The following is an 18291-nucleotide window of genomic DNA, read 5'->3' on the forward strand; positions in this document are numbered from 1 at the left end:
AACTTCAAGTCTCAGAATTGCATGGCAAAAAAAAAAAAAGAAATGAATGAACATGAGGTCATCGATGGGCAATAGCTGCATGCTGCAGGGCCAATAAGAACCCATCAGTGCTGCACTTCCCGGAAGAACCCAGTGTTGTTAGCATAAGGAAACGAAGGTATCAGGGAAGAATCAGACATGCCCCCAGGTCCATGGCAGCCACGGTGCAGCTCTTTAGAGGATCCGCTGTTGCAAGATGTTTGAAAACAGTGTGAACCCTGGGATTGTGTTATTTACTGGAAAAGTCTGTTGTTAGTTGTAGCATGGCTCAGTCTTAGCACACACTTTTAATCCAAGAGCTTTCTGCTTGAATACTGTAAATAAGATTAAATAAAGTCAACCATAGATCAAGAAGTGGAGCAAGCAACCAGTTAACAGGAAGTGACTATAGGAAAAAGCCATACAGAGTAAAGGGGAGTCAAAGTGACAGGGCAGAGGCACACACAGGAAGAAGGGGAGGGGAGACATTGAATTTGAAGGTTTTCTTGAAAAGGCCTGAGAGAGGGGATTCCTGATGGGATGTGGGCTGAATAGGAAGGTCAGCTGGGTGCTTTCTCTGCCTCTCTGAGCCAGCAGGCTTTCATGCCAGCATCTGGCTCCTGAGTCTCCATTGGTAAGTTAGTCAAACAATTGAAATTTTGTTACAAAACAACATGCTACTCCTCAGAAGCCAGAGTCCACATGAGTTCACAGTCATCATCTGCATAAGGAGATTTACCTAAGTTTATCAGCGCTAGTCAGTTCCCTAGGAAAAGGTAACTTTTTGCACATACACACCCCACACAAAAGGCAATTGGTTCAAGATTCCGAGACTTAGCTGTTTTATAAAACAGATAAATCATCAAATGCTCTTCTTACCAATGAAGCCAAGCTGGGAAAACTCGAGAATCATCCATTCTTCTGAAGAAAGTTGAAGTGCAAAATTTTTTATGGTATTAAAATAGTTTTGTTTGACAATAATATCATCTTCAAGCTAGAAAAGAAAAGTAAACAATTATATTTAAAAGTCAAAAAGGAAAGGAAAGGAATAAATGAGCATTATTACAAACAAATCCACACATACACTCACAGAAATCATGAAACCAATTAAAATATAAAAACAAATGCTATCAAAATAAAAGATAGACTCTGTTGATAAACTCCCCAGTGTGAGGTCAAAGAAAAGCCAGCACCTTCCCTCCCCTACCTTCCACCTGACTAGTTGAGAGAAACATGAAAACTGGGCATGCATCCATTTGATACCTTCTATATTGATGCAGATGCCTCTGCAAACTTCTGTTTCTGTCTCTTTGTCTCTGTCTCTGTGTATTCCTGTCTGTCTGTCTGTCTCTGTCTGTCTTTCCCCCATCTCTCTGTCTCTCTCTGTCTCTGTCTCTCTCTTTCTTACATACACACACACACTGGGGATAGAACCCAGGACCTAGCTCAAGCCAGGTAAGGGCTCTACCGCTGAGCTACACCCCTAGAAACCCCTTTGATAGTTTTTAAATTTTTATGTGTATGTATGTGTGTCAGCATGAGTTTAAGCAGGAGCCCGTGGACGTGAGAAGGGGCACTGGCCCCACTAGAACTGGAGTTATAGGAGTTAGGAGCCACCATGTAGGGCGGGATATAGTGAGGAGGGCAGGGTGGGACTAGCAGCACCTGTCAGTGACTGTTCCTGCAGGCAATCCACCACTCCAAGTCACTTGCAATAGATCTACAAACTCCCCATACACCCCCCCTTTTTTTACAAAGTATCAACGAAATTTTACTCAAAGCTAAGTGATACTACTAATCAGAAATTCACGGTCAAGAATGGCAGTGGGCGGGCTGGTGAGATGGCTCAGCGGGGAAGAGCACCGACTGCTCTTCGGAAGGTCCTGAGTTCAGATCCCAGCAACCATATAGTGGCTCACAACCATCTGTAATGAGATCTGACTCCCTCTTCTGGAGTGTCGGAAGACAGCTACAATGTACTTACATATAATAAATAAATAAATCTTTTAAAAAAACAAAAGAGTTTACTAAAGCACACAGTTTCACTTTACTGTATAAGTACCCCATAAACAGTTCAGCTCAGACTGACTTCTAGGTTAGGAATATGAACAGACAGAATCTGTTGAAGGGGAGAAGATTGTTCCAGTGGTGTGTGCATATAGCAGGTTGGGGGTCCTAGGTTGCTCACAGGTTTTGGGGTGCAGTGAGAAAAGAGGCTTGTGTGCATCGAGTATGCACAGAAAAGTGCCTCAGGCTGTCCAGGGCATTACTATTAGGAGCATATGACCAAACCAAGTAGAGTCCCAGGTCACTAAAACTATTCCCTACGCTTGCCTGCATCATTATTGGGATATGCAAAGCACTTTGGGAACATTGAGACAGGAAATGTTCACAAAAAAAAATGACACTTGAGTGGAAATCTGAAGATTAAGCATCATAGCAAATGAGGGAAATGCCTGCAAGAGGCATCAGAGCCCTGGGTCACCTCCCGTGAGAGCATGAGCTGATGCTGGGTGATGCAACCCTTCAAGAAATGGCTTGCCCAGGCCACTGGAAACCAGCCCAGCCCACAGGCATAACCCCAGGCTGGTTGGTATTTTCTTTAAGCATAAACCCCTGATGATGCAATCGGCCTGGCTCTGCTCTTCTTTTTTTTTTTTTTAAAGTACCTTGTATTTTTCCAGCGCTGGGGAATGAATACAGGGTAGTGTGAGGACTGGCCAGTACTCTCCCCTGGACCACCTCCAGCCCACGAGCATCCTTTAGAAGCTGTGGATATGAAACCCCCAGGTTTGCAACCATGGAGGCACAACCCTAGGAAACATCTATGCGGTGTGAGATAAATTCCTTTGATTCCCTGTCTTCGGCCCTGTTTTCCTTGGATTTCCCTAGATGATTCCTTTCCTTTGCAAACATTTCAAGCCCTCAATCTGAAGGTTTTTGAAGCTAGTGTGGTTTCCGTCCTAATACTCTGAAGATAGACGGCAATGAACTCACTCAGAGGATTCTCGTGCTGCCCAACTAAGAAGACCAGAATATACAGCAACTCTGTTTCCTGAGGAACAAACTTTGGGGAAATGGATCATTTTTAGAAAAACATCATTAATCTTTGGAGGGCTGAAAATTTAGATACTCTCTAAATGACCAACAAAGGACGATGGCATAGAATTGTGTTACTCCAAGAAATGGCTAAAAACCACACCAGTTTCCGGTTTCCATTTAGTAGCATTTAAAGCTTTTGATATTATGCTGTGATAAAGAAACTGGCTTTGAGGCTCTGTGTGTGGTGTGTGTGTGTGTTGTGTATAGTGTGTGTGCTTGTGTTTCTGTGTGTATCTCTGTTAGAGATTTATGATATCAGCAAGGTAGTGAAATGGCAAACCCCAGACCCTCCTTTATCCCCAGAGATATGGCTTTAAAACCAGAGCATACAACAGCCAGACGCCCCACCCCCACCCCCCACCCCACATAGTTCTCTGGGTTCCTTGGCTCCTGACTTCCCCCTCGCCAGAGACATTAGTTCCAAGTCTCTGGAGCTGTTGACTTTCTGGCTTCCATCCCGATAGTATTGTGGTTTCTGTCCTGTTTCAAACATGGACAGGAACAAGGCAGGCACCCAGCAGAGGCCAGGAGCGAAGGCCAGGACTTGGTGCCAGTGACTGCAGTGCCATAGATAAGCACCGAGAAGCACTCCATCTGAGCAACACAGAGAGACACAGGATTCCCACACACACACCCTCCCCCAAAGAATGGGGGTGCACACACCAGAGTGGAAACCGGCAAATCTCACTTGGGTTCTACCCACGAGTCCAGAGAGGAGAGGACCCAAGAAGCAGTGACCGTGAGGCAGGTCTGTCTGAGATCCTCCCAGACAAAAGACCGGGATAAAGGGAAGGGTGGGCATGACTCCCGCGACCCGTTCGTTACCACTAGCTAAGGAGCTACTGGCATTCTCTAGCTGCTGAGAGGAAAGTCATTTTCTTTAATGATGTGACCACTACAGGGCTCACTTCCAAGACCAGCTGGTCAACACAAATTAGATTCGATGAGCTTGAAAAGAAGACTCAGCTGGGAGTGAGGGGAGGCAAAGGGGGAGAGGAGAGGGTGGTTATGAACAAAGGCAGGGAGTGGTATGTTTGAAATTTCATGAAACTCAAAGAATAAAGTACGTCGTTTCTAAACAGGGCTCTGGGGCTACATAGATGGGCCACTGGTGTAAGCCTCTTGCCACGCATCCAGAGAAAGGAGGTTCAGTTTCCGGCACCACATGGTGGTGTGCACCCACTTATAACCCTAGTTGCAGGGCCTGGTGCCCTCTTCTGACCTCAGGTAGGACCAGCACACATGCAGTGCACGCACATACCTCAATGCACTCATGCAAACAAGAAAATCTTTTTTTTTTTTTTTTTTTTTTTTTTTTTGCTTTTTCGAGACAGGGTTTCTCTGTGTAGCCCTGGCTGTCCTGGAACTCACTCTGTAGACCAGGCTGGCCTCGAACTCAGAAATCTGCCTGCCTCTGCCTCCCAACTGCTGGATTAAAAGCGTGCACCACTACTGCCCAGCGAAAATATTTTTTTTTTAAAAAAGTAAACACCAATATAGATGCAGATAATCTCAGCCAACCATCAGACTGAGCATGGGGACCTCAATGGAGGAGTTAGTGGGAAGACTGAAGGAGCTGAAGTAGTTTGTAACCTCATAGGAAGAACAACAATATCAAGCAACCAGATCTCCCAGAGCTCCCAGGGACTAAACCACCAACCAAAGTGTACACATGGAGGGACTCATGGCTCCAGCTGCATATGCAGCAGAGGATGGCTTTGTTGGACACACACACACACACACACACACACACACACGAGCTCCTACCCTACTGTCAGCAGATTTCTCAGCAGAGACATTGCAGGCTGGTGATGGATTTGTAATTGTAAAAGCAAAACAGTTATCCACCAAGAATACCACATACCTGCCCAGCAGAACCACCTTTTGAAAATTTTGAAATTTAGACTTTTTTATACATTCAACATTATTCCTCCTGTCCAACTTGCTGAGGGGTAGTCCTTAATCTTAGAGTGAAAGGACATAAAAACCAAGGAAGGACCATACAAGGATGTAAAATTATCTAGTAAAGGAAACATCCGGGTTCATATAGAATTCTGTAGTAAGGTAACATTTGTGAGGAAGTCACTTTGGTTTCTGGATTAACGACACCAGGTCCAACAGTCACCATCAGCCTATACAACAGAAATGTAGACCTCGGAAACATCTTGTAAATTCTACTTTGTCACTCATGATAGAAGCTCAGCTGCCTGGATCACGTTTGGGTTACACTATAACCCACAGCATACAAAGCAATTACATATTTATATTCATGGATATGCAATGTGAAAAGAGGCAGGGGACCTAGGGGTGCAGCTCAGCTGACACAGGGCTCTCCTAGCATGTGATCCCAGCACTTTCAAGAAGGTTTAGAGTTCAAGGTCAGCCTTGGCTATACAGTGAGTTCAAGGTCAGCCTAGAATATGTGACACACATAAAGTTTATAAAGAAGCGATTTGCGTCAATAACAAGGTAGAAACAGGGAGATATAACAAAGGTAATTTCCATGGCTTCAACCAAAGGTAAGTGATCAGTGTTAGATAGACTGTTGTAATGTACTAAGTTTCAAGTAACTACAATGTTTCCGTAAATATGCGAGCAAAACTTTAGTATGAGTAACACATGAGAAGAGAGGACTCAAAATTAGACAGGAGAGGACATTAAAACACATGTCACAAAGTAAAAGCATTACACAGTATGAGAGGCTACCATAGGTTATGTGCCAGGGATCTGAACTAGCTATAGAAGAAACAATATGCCAGGGGAGAGCTTGTCTCCAGGGAGTGCTCTGACCCCGGGACTCAGGTGAGATCTCCGTTTTCTCTCTGGTGACTTTCTAAGGCAGGACCAGCCTGGAGGCACAGGCCACAGAAGTGGCAGAGCAGCTGGGACAGGGTTCTTCCTGCATCCATCTGCACCCAGGAGGGATGGCTGATCCATAGCCCTCTGTGCACAGGTCTTACCAAGAGAGAGCTGATCTCCCAGGAGTGCTGACACAGGCTTACAGACCCACAGGAGGAACAAGCTCCAGCCAGAGGCAGCAAGAACATCTAGCACTAGAGACTAACAGATGGTGAAAGGCAAACACAAGAATCTTACCAACAGAAACCAAGACTTCTTGACATCATCAGAACCTAGTACTCCCACCACAGCAAGTCCTGGATATCCCAAAACACCAGAAAAGCATGATTCAGATCTAAAATCATATCTCATGATGCTGATAGAGGAATTTAAGAAGGACATAAATAACTCCCTTAAAGAAATACAGAAGAACACAGGTAAAGAGGTACAAGACCTTAAACACAAAAAGAGGAAACATAAAAATCCCTTAAAGAATTATAGAAGAACACGAGTAAACAAGTAGAAGCCCTTAAGGAAGAAACACAAAAATCCCTTAAAGAATTACAGGAAAACAACCAAACAGGTGAAGGAGTTGAACAAAACCATCTAGGATCTAAAAATGGAAGTAGAAACAATTAAGAAATCATCAAGAGAGAGACAACTCTGGAGATAGAAAACTTAGGAAAGAAGTCAGGAGCCATAGATGCAAGCATCACCAACAGAATACAAGAGATAGAAGAGAGAATCTCAGGGGCAGAAGACACCATAGAAAACATTGACACAACAGTCAAAGAAAATGTAAAATGCAAAAAGTTCCTAACACAAAACATCCAGGAAATCCAGGACACAATGAGAAGACCAAACCTAAGGATAATAGGTATAGAAGAGAGTGAAGACTTCCAACTTAAAGGGCCAGTAAATATCTTCAACAAAATTATAGAAGAAAACTTCCCTAAAGAAAGAGATGCCCATGAACATACAAGAAGCCTATAGAACTCCAAATAGTTTGGGCCAGAAAAGAAATTCCTCCCATCACATAATATCAAAACAATGCACAAAACAAACAAAGAATATTAAAAGCAGTAAGGGAAAAAGGTCAAGTAACATACAAAGGCAGACCTATCAGAATTATACCAGACTTCTCACCAGAGACTATGAAAGCTAGAAGATCCTGGGCTGATGTCATACAGACCCTAAGAGAACACAAATGCCAGCCCAGGCTACTATACCCAACAAAACTCTCAACTATCATAGATGGAGAAACCAAGGAATTCCATGACAAAACCAAATTTACACAATATCTTTCCACAAGTCCAGCCCTTCAAAGGATAATAAATGGAAAACTCCAACACAAGGATGGAAACTACATCCTAGAAAAATCAAGAAAGTAATCTTTCAACAAAACTAAAAGAAGATAGCCATGTGAATAGAATTCCAACTCTAACAACAAAAATAACAGGAAGCAACAATTACTCTTCCTTAATATCTCTTAACATCAATGGACTCAATTCCCCAATAAAAGGACATAGACTAACAGACTGGATACATACCCAACATTTTTTTGCATAGAGGAAACCCACCTCAGTGACAAAGACAGATACTACCTCAGAGTAAAAGGCTGAAAAACAATTTTCCAAGCAAATGGTCCCAAGAAACAAGCTGAAGTAGCCATTTTAATATTGAATAAAATCGACTTTCAACCTAAAGTTATCAAAAAAGATAAGGAGGGACACTTCATACTCATCAAAGGTAAAACCTACCAAGACGAACTCTCAATTCTGAAACTCTATGCTCCAAATGCAAGGGCATCTACATTCATAAAAGAAACCTTACTAAAGCTCAAAGCACACATTGCACCACATACAATAATAGTGGGAGATTTCAACACCCCACTCTCTGCAATGGACAGATCATGGAATCAGAAACTAAATAGAGACACAGTAAGATTAACAGAAGCTATGAAACAAATGGATTTAAGATATCTAAAGAACATTTTATCCTAAAACAAAAGGATATACCTTCTCAGCACCTCATGGTACCTTCTACAAAATTGACCATATAATCAGTCACAAAACAGGCCTCAACAGATACAAGACTGAAATAATTCCTTGCAGACTATCAGATCACCATGCACTAAGGCTGGTCCTCAATAACAGCATAAACAATAGAAAGCCCACATACAACACTAGAGCTTGACCACACTCTACTCAATGATAAATTGCTCAAGGAAGAAAGAAAGAAAGAAATTAAAGACTTTTTAGAGTTTAATGAAAATGAAGCCACAACATACCCAATCTTATGTGATACAATGAAAGCAGTTCTAAGTGTTCATAGCTCTGAGTGCCACCAAAAAGAAACTGGAGAGAGCATACACCAGCAATTTGACAGCACATCTGAAAGCTCTAGAACAAAAAGAAGCAAAATACACCCAAGAGGAGTAGAGAGCAGGAAATAATCAAACTCAGGGCTGAAATCAACCAAGTGGAAACAAAAAGAACTATACAAAGAATCAACCAAACCAGGAACTGGTTCAACAAAATAGACAAACCCTTAGCCAAAATAACTATAGGATACAGAGAGTGTATCCTAATTAACAAGACCAGAAATGAAAAGGGAGACATAACAACAGGAACTGAGGAAATCCAAAAAATCATGAGATCCTACCACAAAAGCCTATATTCAACAAAACTGGAAAACCTGGATGAAATGGACAATTTTCTAGACAGATACCAGGTACCAAAGTTAAATCAAGATCAGATAAATAATCTAAACAGTTCCATATCCTCTAAAGAAATAGAAACAGTCATTAATAGTCTCCCAACCAAAAAAAAGCCCAGGACCAGATGGATTTAGTGAAGTTTTGTCAGACCGTCAAAGAAGACCTAATGCCAATACTCCTCAAACTATTCCACAAAATAGAAACAGAAGGTACTCTACTGAATTCGTTCTATGAAGCCACTATTACTCTGATACCTAAACCACACAAAGACCTAACAAAGAAAGAAAACTTCAGACCAATTGCCCTTATGAGTATCGATACAAAACTACTCAATAAAATTCTTGCAAACCAAATCCAAGAACATATCAAAACAATCATCCATCATGATCAAGTAAGCTTCATCCCAAGGATGCAGGGATGGTTCAATATATGGAAATCCATCAACGTAATCCACTATATAAATAAACTCAAAGAAAAAAACCGTATGATCATTTCATTAGATGCTGAGAAAGCATTTGACAAAATCCAACACCCCTTCATGATAGAAGTCTTGGAAAAGATCAGGAATTCAAGGCCCATACCTAAACATAGTAAAAGCAATATACAGCAAACCAGTAGCCAACATCAAACTAAATGGAGAAAAACTTGAATAAGTCCAACTAAAATCAGGGACTAGACAAGGCTGCCCACTCTCTCCCTACCTATTCAATATTGTACTTGAAGTCCTAGCCAGAGCAATTAGACACTAGAAGATCAAAGGGATATGAAGTAGAAAGGAAGAAGTCAAATTATCACTATTTGCTGATGATATGATAGTATACTTAAGTGACCCCAAAAATTCCACCAGAGAACACCTAAACCTGATAAACAACTTCAGCAAAGTAGCTGGATATAAAATTAACTCGAGCAAATCAGAGGCCTTCCTCTACACAAAAGATAAACAGGCTGAGAAAGAAATTAGGGAATCAATATCCTTCACAGTTGTTACAAATAATATAAAATACCTTGGTATAACTCTAACTAAGCAAGTAAAAGATCTGTATGACAAGAACTCCAAGTCTCTGGAGAAAGAAATCAAAGATGATCTCAGAAGACGGAAAGATCTCCCATGCTCATGGCTTGGCAGGATTAATATAGTAAAAATGGCAATCTTGCAGAAAGCAATCTACATATTCAATGCAATCTCCATCAAAACTCCAACTCAATTCTTCACAGACTTGGAAAGAGCAATTTGCAAATTTATCTGGAATAACAAAAAACCTAAGGTAGCGAGCGTAAACTATTCTCAACAATAAAAGAACTTCTAGTGGAATCACCATCCCTGACCTTAAGCTGTACTACAGAGCAACTGTGATGAAAACTGCATGGTATTGGTACAGTGACAGGCAGGTGGATCAATGGAATAGAATTGAAGACCCAGAAATGAAGACCCACACACCTGTGGTCACTTGATCTTTGACAAAGGAGCTAAAACCATCCAGTGGAAAAAAGACAGCATTTTCAACAAATGGTGCTGGCTCAACTGGTGGTTAGCATGTAGAAGAATGCAAATCAATCCATTCCTATCTCCTTGTACAAAGCTCAAGTCCAAGTGGACCAAGAACTTCCGCATAAAACCAGATACACTGAAAGAAATAGAAAAGAAAGTGGGGAAGAGCCTCAAGCACATGGGTACAGGGAAAAATTTCCTGACTAGAACAAAAATAGCTTATGCTCTAAGATCAAGAACTGACAAATAGGACTTCATAAAATTGCAAAGCTTCTGTAAGGCAAAAGATACTGTCAATAGGACAAAATGCCAACCAACAAATTGAGAAGAGATCTTTACCAATCGTATATCCCATAGAGGGCTAATATCTAATATATACAAAGAACTCAAGAAGTTAGACTCCAGAGAACCAAATAACCCTATTAAAAATGGGGTACAGAGCTAAACAAAGAATTCTCAACTGATGAATACCAAATGGCTGAGAAGCATCTAAAGAAATGTTCAACATCATTAGTCATCAGGGAAATGCAAATCAAAACATCAGAGGTTCCACCTCACACAAGTCAGAATGGCTAAGATCAAAAACTCAGGTGACAGTAGATGCTGGCAAGGTTGTGGAGAAAGACGAACACTCCTCCATTGCTGGTGGGATTGCAAGCTGGTACAACCACTCTGGAAATCAGTTTGTCAGTTCCTTAGGAAACTGGACATAGTACTACCTGAGGACCCAGCTATACCACTCCTGGGCATATACCCAGAAGATGCTCCAACATGCAATAAGGACACATGCTCCACTCTGTTCATAGCAGCCTTATTTATAATAGCCAGTAGCTGGAAAGAACCCTGATCTCATTCAACAGAGGAGTGAATACAGAAAATGTGGTACATTTACACAATGGAGTACTACTCAGCTATTAAAAATGATGAATTCATGAAATTCGTAGGGAAGTGGATGGATCTGGAGAATATCATCCTGAGTGAGGTAACCCAATCACAAAAGAACACACATGGAACACACTCACTGATAAGTGGATATTAGCCCAGAAGCTCAGAATACCCAAGATACAATCCACAAACCTCAAGAAACTCAAGAAGAAGGAAGACCAAAGTGTGAATACTTCGATCCTTCTTAGAAGGAGGAACAAAATACCCATGGAAGGAGTTACAAAGACAAAGTATAGAGCAGAGACTGAAGGAAGGACAATCCAGAAACTGCTGCACCTGGGATCCTTACCATATACAATCACCAAACCCAGACTATATTGTGGATGCCAGCAAGTGCTGGCTGACAGGAGCCTGATATAGCTGTCTCCTGAGAGGCTCTGACAGTGCCCAACTAATACAGAAGTAGAGGCTCACAGTCATCCATTGGACTGAGCATAGGGTCCCCAATGAAGAAGCTAGAGAAAGGACCCAAGGAGCTGAAGGGTTTGCAGCCTCTTAGGAGGAACAACAATATGAACTAACTAGTACCCTCAGAGCTCCCAGGGACTAAAACTCTAACCAAAGAGTGCACATGGTGGGATTCATGGCCCCAGCTGCATATGTATAGTAGAGGATGGCCTAGTCAGTCATCAGTGGGAGAAGAGGTCCTTAGTCCTGTGAAGGTTCTATGCCCCAGTGTAGGGGAATGCCAGGGCCAGAAAGCGGAAGAGGGTGGGTTGGTGAGCAGGGGGAAGGGGGAGGAAATAGGGTTTTTTTTTTTTCGGAAGGGAAACCAGGAAAGAGGATATCATTTGAAATGTAAATAAAAAAATATCTAATAAAAAAGTAATTATTAAATACTCTGAATGAAATAACAAAAAAAAAGAAAAAAAAAAAGAAAAAGAAAAGGAACAATACATTCCTAGAAAGATGCAACTCACCCAGACTGGAGGACAGAGAAATACATTTCCACATGCTTATAACAATTAAGAAAATAGGGGCTGGAGAGATGGCTCAGCAGCCTAGAGCACAGGCTGCTCTTCCAGAGATCCTGAGTTTAATTCCCAGCAACCACAGGGTGGCTCACAACCATCTATCATGGGATCCAATGCTCTCTTCTGGTGTGTCTGAAGACAGCGATAATGTACTCATATACATAAAATAAAAATAAATAAGAAAATAGTAGCAAAAAGAAAAACAAAACAGCCAAACAAAAAACTTCTTGAAGGTCTAGAGATGTAGTTCGGTTGGTAGAATGCTTGTCTGGCAAGCATGAAACTCTGGGTTTTATCCCCAGCACCACATAAAATGGTGTGGCAGTCAATGCCCATAATGCCAACACTCAGAATGTGGAGAAAGAAGGATTTGGGTTCCAGATCATCCTTGGCTATCTGCTCAGCTCAGGGCCAGCCTGGGCTACATAAGACACTGTCTAGGATGATGACACCAACAAAACCCTCCATTAACTTCCTTGCAAGCAAAGTAGGAAGTCAAGGACCAGAGAACTTCACTGAAGAATTCTGAGTAACATTAAAGATTTAACTGATTTTTTTCTCAGTCTCCAAAAATAAACAACACAGAGAATTCCTTCACACAGAGTCTGTGAGGCCCGCATTTCCCCCCCCCCCCCGGGGGGCGAAAATCAAAAGCTTCCCTCTGTTCACAATCAGGCAAGGCTACTCACTGTCAGCAGAACAGTGGAAGCCACAGTTGGAGCCAGACATCCAAGAGTTATAAGCATCCAAGGACAATGAATTTGCCATCTAACTGTGTTGCTTCTTACACACACACACACACAGACACACACACACACATACACACACACACACACACAGACACACACACACACTCACACACACACACTCACACACACACACACACAGAGACACACACGCACGCACAGACGCACACACATGTGTGCGCGCACACACACACACAGACACACACACACTCACACACACACTCACACACACACTCACACACACACACACACACACACACACACACACACACACACACACACACACACACACACACACACACACACACACACACACACACACACACGAGCGCTGTGTTAAGTGTGCTCCTTCTGAAAACCCTGCGCAGCCCAGGCTGGTCTCAAATTACAGATCCCCTTGTCTCCTAATACTGAGATGATAAATTTGTGCCACTATGCTCAGGTAAATTTGTAAAACATGGTGCTGGTGTCACTTCCCTGTGACACACGTTATATAACTCCACAAAAACAAAACAACACACACACACAAAAAAAAAAAAACCCCACTATAAATAATAAATGATTTCAGCAAAATTACAAGATTAAAAAAAACCACACATCATTACTGCTACCCAGTAATAATAACCAATGCCCCAACTCAAATTTCATTTTAATCTCAAGCTGGCCAATGGTAGCACACAACTTTAATCCCAGCTCTCAGAAGGCAGGGGCAGGCAGATCTCTGGGTTCGAGGCCAGCCTGGTATAAAGATTGAGTTCCAGGACAACCAGAGAGCTACACAAAGAAACCCTGCCTTGAAAAAAAAAAACAAAATGCCCCTAGCTCAAAAAACAAAAATGAAACCCAAAAACAAAAAAATCCTTTTAATCTCATTCAGGAGACTGCTAAAAAGGCTGATATACTTAGGAATAACTTAAGGAAGTGAAAGGACATCCCAGGCGAACTATAAAATCTTACTGATACAAATCAAAGAAGATAAGTGTACAGCCCCGAGTTTGAGAGCAGCCTGCTATATAGGCACAGCTACCCGAGTTTAAGCTCCGTCAGCCATGTCCAAAGCCAGTCATGGCAGGGGCAACTCTGGGGCTTGCTAACCAGCCGGGCTAGCTGAGCTGGTAAGCCGGGTTCTGTGAGAGACTCTTCCTCAAAAACGAAAGATTAATTGAGGAATGCCCCAACATTGACCTTTATCCCTACAAGTCGGCACACACATGTACCCCACACACATATACAACATATACACACTCACACATACAAGAGACTTTCAGACCAGAAGAGATGCTCTCTAATCTACCATCCTGTCTTCCGTATGTACGTGCACGTTTTAACATAGACCTCTGAACCCAAACATTGTTAAACTATATACAGAATGCCAAATCTATTCTGAGTGATGTATGCCTGACTTTCCCATTTCAAATGTTTTATAAGCTAAGTATGTTTCTTCTTCTATTTTAATAAATGTACTTTACTTTAAAAAAAAAAAAAAACAACCCACCAAACAAAAAGGCTGAGCAAGACAAAAGAAAACCCCAAACACCTGTGAAAACCCTGCCTCTTACCTGAATGTAGTAGATGCCCTTCTCCTGAGCATACATCATCAGAAAACAATAGTCCAGGTTTTGCTTGGTTCTCCATCTGAAATGAACAGCATCAGAGAATAGCTTAGGACTCAGACTCCAAGCCAGTAAACTCAGATCGTATGTCTGAACCTTGTGCCTATTGTAACACACACAGATAAACTCCCACCCAGGAGAGATGGTCCAAGAGTGGCTTCCTCCACTGCAGCCTTTATCACCATGTGTCTTAAGAAGACTAACCCTCCAGATACCCAGATCCAGATACCAGAGGCTCTCCACTGAAGGGAACTTGCTCAACACTGCACACACATCCCCCGCCAGAGAAAGAGCAGCGTAAACAATGCTAACACATTGAGCAGTGAGCACACTTGCTACGGTACTGCGGATAGAACCCATGGCTCCATACATGCTCAGCTAACGCTCTCCTGAGCTACAATCCCGCATCTTCCAGACTGCCTTGTCCCACAAGCCTTTTCTTCAGTAATATCGTAACATCTCCTTGAAGTAGAGCTTTACAAAGTCTGCTTTAGGAGCAGGAGGCTGGGATCTAGAGCTATGAACTGAATACTGCTAGAGATTGACAATGCATATTCAATATAAATGCAAACTAATACTATGTGTTAATGCTTTTAAAGCACCCTGAAGCTGATAGGAACCATGACAACCTGACATTTGAGTATGTCCTGGGTATCACAGTTGCTCACCTTACTCTTTCCTTGGAGTCTCCAAATGTCTCCTTCAGGTTTGTCAGGTCAGGATAATAGCTTTCAGGAGGAGAGATTATTTCCAGCAGGCCAGAACTAATTTCTTTAGAAAATCTACAAAAAGAAAGGTTAGCTGTATTATGTTAGCTCTGTGGGATGTCACTTGCCTTAATGCTTAATTTACTGATTTAACATGTAGCAGAGATTCTAGGTAAACTACAGGCAGTGCCATCTTACAAGCGATCAATTTTTAAACCTAAGCAAATCAAGGTCCCTTAGAAAGCAGGGAACTGGGAGGAGAAAAGCAAATGAATCTGTATGTTTACCCAAAATATATTATTTATAAAAAATCAAAACTCTTTCATTTTTCTGGGCTGGTAAAATGGTTTCAGTCACTAAAGGTAACTGCCCCCAAGCCTGGTAGATGGACTGAGTTCAATGCCCAGAAACCACACAGTAGGACTAGAGACTAGCAAATGTCTCTCTAACCTCCACATGCACACCATGGCATGTGTGCACACATACTAATGAATGAACGTGAGTTTTTCAAATTTAAAGACACAAAGCTCTTCGGTATTCAGGAAGCCTTAGCTGTAGGCTGCAGGATCTGTTATTCCAATCCAGGGTTTTTAAGCTGAGGGCGACTGGATCTCTCCTGGAAATCTTCAGTGGAGCCTGGAGACATTTTGGTTGTCACAAGTAGTAACAGTTCTACTGACATCTAATGAGTAGATGGCAAGGGTCCTGACACACGACCTATTATGCCAATAACCTATAAGCAAGAGTCACCTCGCCCAACCAGTGGTGCCTTGGCTGAGGAACCCTTTATGAGGCTCGTGAGTCCGTTTTCACTAAATGTGGTTTATTTTACGTTCCACATCTTGTCCCATTCTTGCAAACCTTCACTTGAAGCTCATGGAATGCTAGCCTTTGTGCAAGTGCCTGTGATTGCTCTTACTTCCTGGCCTTGGTTTCCCTGCACATGAAGGAAGCCTGTAGAACCAGCTGCCCCTGAGCCCCATGGGAAGAGGAACAAGTCATTAGGGAGCCTCCACCAGCCTGTCTCTACAAACTGACAAGAGTATAGCACTTGAGGACATTTTAAACACACGATAACTTGACCCTGAAGTATGCACAGCATCTTTTTAAATCTCCAGCTTTCATATTTTGACTAACAAGGAGAATTATTTTATGTGTGGAGCTAGCAAATAACTATGGCTTCTAACGTCTTTTCTAAGTATCTTTATTATTTTTAATTATGTTTACTACATGTGGCACAGTGGGGGGGAGGGGTGTGGTTCTGGGCTGGCAGAGGTGACAGATCTCCCTGAGGTGGTATCAGGGCCATCAGGGACGATGAGTTGAACAAAGGACCTGATGTCTGCGACATCAGCAAGCATCTTTAACCACTGGGCCATCTCTCCAGTTTCCTAAGCCTTTTCTTGTCAAGTAAAAATGTGTCCCCTAGGGGTAAAGCCAGATGAAACCCACTGAAGAAACCCATCATGTCTAACAGCAACACCAGCAAGAGAACAGCATGAAACACAGCGATGTGTAAAACCCCGAGCTTTGCAGCTATCCCTTGCTCACAGTGACCTGGGCTCCAACCTTGACAGGACAGAAAGGCATGCTTAGGTATGGCTCATTTTAACATCTGTCCTGACATCAAGTGTGCTTGACGCACAGTGGGGGAAGACTCTGACAGTACTACACAACCATAACTCTCTCCTCACTTTCAAGACTAAAGGTGACTAGTTGGTAATGCTCCATACAGAGGCTATTCAAAGCCTTGCTACAGGGGAAGGAACCAAGGTCCCCACCAGGTGCATGGATGTATGCACAGTTATGTAATGAGAACATAAATGGTGCTGACACTGATGAGCAGAGAAATGAATTAGAAAGGAAAGTGTTTTCTTTAACAGAAAGCCAAAGAAAGCCATGAAAACAGTTCCACTTTTGTACTTCAGAAAACTTACTCTTTCTCCAGGTTGGCAACAACGCTGTGAACATAATCAAGATCTGTCTGGGAAAGAGAGAAAAGTATGGTTTTTATTTCACTTTACAACAGATTTGTATGTGTGTTACCTTGCCTTTGTGTGTGTGTGCTATGCATGTGTACGTGTGCATGCATGTGTGTGTGGTGTGTATAGTACATGTCCACGTTACTCTTGGAGGCCAGAGGAGGGCATCAGATCCCCTGGAATTGGAGTAACAGATGTTTGTAAGCCATGGAGCCAGTGCTGGGAGCTGAACTCAGACCCTCAGGAAGAGCAGTCAGCATTCTTAACTGCTGAGCAGTTTCTCCAGCCAGCCTCTTACTTCACTTTTAACACCAAACTCAAAGTGGGCCAAACGATGAATCACACACTGGAAATAGCACTTTAACTTTTTAGATGCTTGCTCTATGAAACACCACCTCTAAATGTCCTTAGGTACTATTACTGTAAGCAAATGTGTATGTTTTATTATGTTCAACCATTGGATCCAATCAATTTGATTTACTAGAAAAAGTGAACATGAAGCAATTTTTGTTCTCCCGAAGCGTCTGGGCCTTTAAGTGTGTGTGTGTGTACAGCGGCGAAGCAGCCTGTGCGGTACTCAGAACCATAAACCCGAAACCGAGACTCAAGATTCACTTCTGCAGCTACACCTGCGTTCTCTGAGCTTTTAGTTTCTCTTCTATTAAGCGGGGAGGAGGAGCAAGGGGGTAGACACCGCAGAGACTATATTAAATAAACCTACATAATAAAAAGTAGCACCACCTTGTATTATTATATTGATACTGAGAACTCAAATCAGGAGGATGATAACCACAGTTCGAAATAAAGGGTATGTTTCAATTATAAGCAACTAAAAATCTAGGCTGGGAATGTAGCTCAGAGGTAGAGCCTTTTTGCCTTTCATGAACCAAGTCCTAGGTTTGATCTGCAGCACCACCAAAAACACACACACAAACAAACCACCTGAAAAATCCACTATTCTTGTCTTAGTCAGGGTTACTATTGCTGCGATGAAACAAAACCAAAAGCACGCCAAGGAGGAAAGGGTTAATTCAGCTTACACTTCCAGGTCACAGTCCATCACAGAGGTAGGTCGGGGCAGGAACCTAGAGGCAGGAGCTGATGCAGAGGCCATGGATGGATGCTCCTCATGGCTTACCCAGCCTGCTCCCTTATAGA

At 42.3% G+C, this 18291-nt stretch overlaps 1 protein-coding gene across 6 annotated transcripts in view; it reads right to left on the reverse strand.

Moving 5' to 3' along the window:
• Nucleotides 1-18291, reverse strand: part of Mgat4a (alpha-1,3-mannosyl-glycoprotein 4-beta-N-acetylglucosaminyltransferase A) — a 129372-nt gene that overhangs the window by 17841 nt on the left and 93240 nt on the right. For all 6 annotated transcript variants that reach the window (XM_031367229.1, XM_031367230.1, XM_031367231.1 and 3 more), the window contains 4 exons: nt 17089-17135; nt 15113-15226; nt 14391-14466; nt 898-1012 (listed from right to left, as the gene is read on the reverse strand). In XM_031367229.1, coding sequence (XP_031223089.1) covers nt 898-1012; nt 14391-14466; nt 15113-15226; nt 17089-17135 — 352 coding nt within the window. The remainder of the gene's footprint in view (nt 1-897; nt 1013-14390; nt 14467-15112; nt 15227-17088; nt 17136-18291) is intronic.

This window comes from Mastomys coucha, unplaced genomic scaffold, assembly GCF_008632895.1.
Source record: "Mastomys coucha isolate ucsf_1 unplaced genomic scaffold, UCSF_Mcou_1 pScaffold14, whole genome shotgun sequence".
Classification (NCBI taxonomy): domain Eukaryota; kingdom Metazoa; phylum Chordata; class Mammalia; order Rodentia; family Muridae; genus Mastomys; species Mastomys coucha.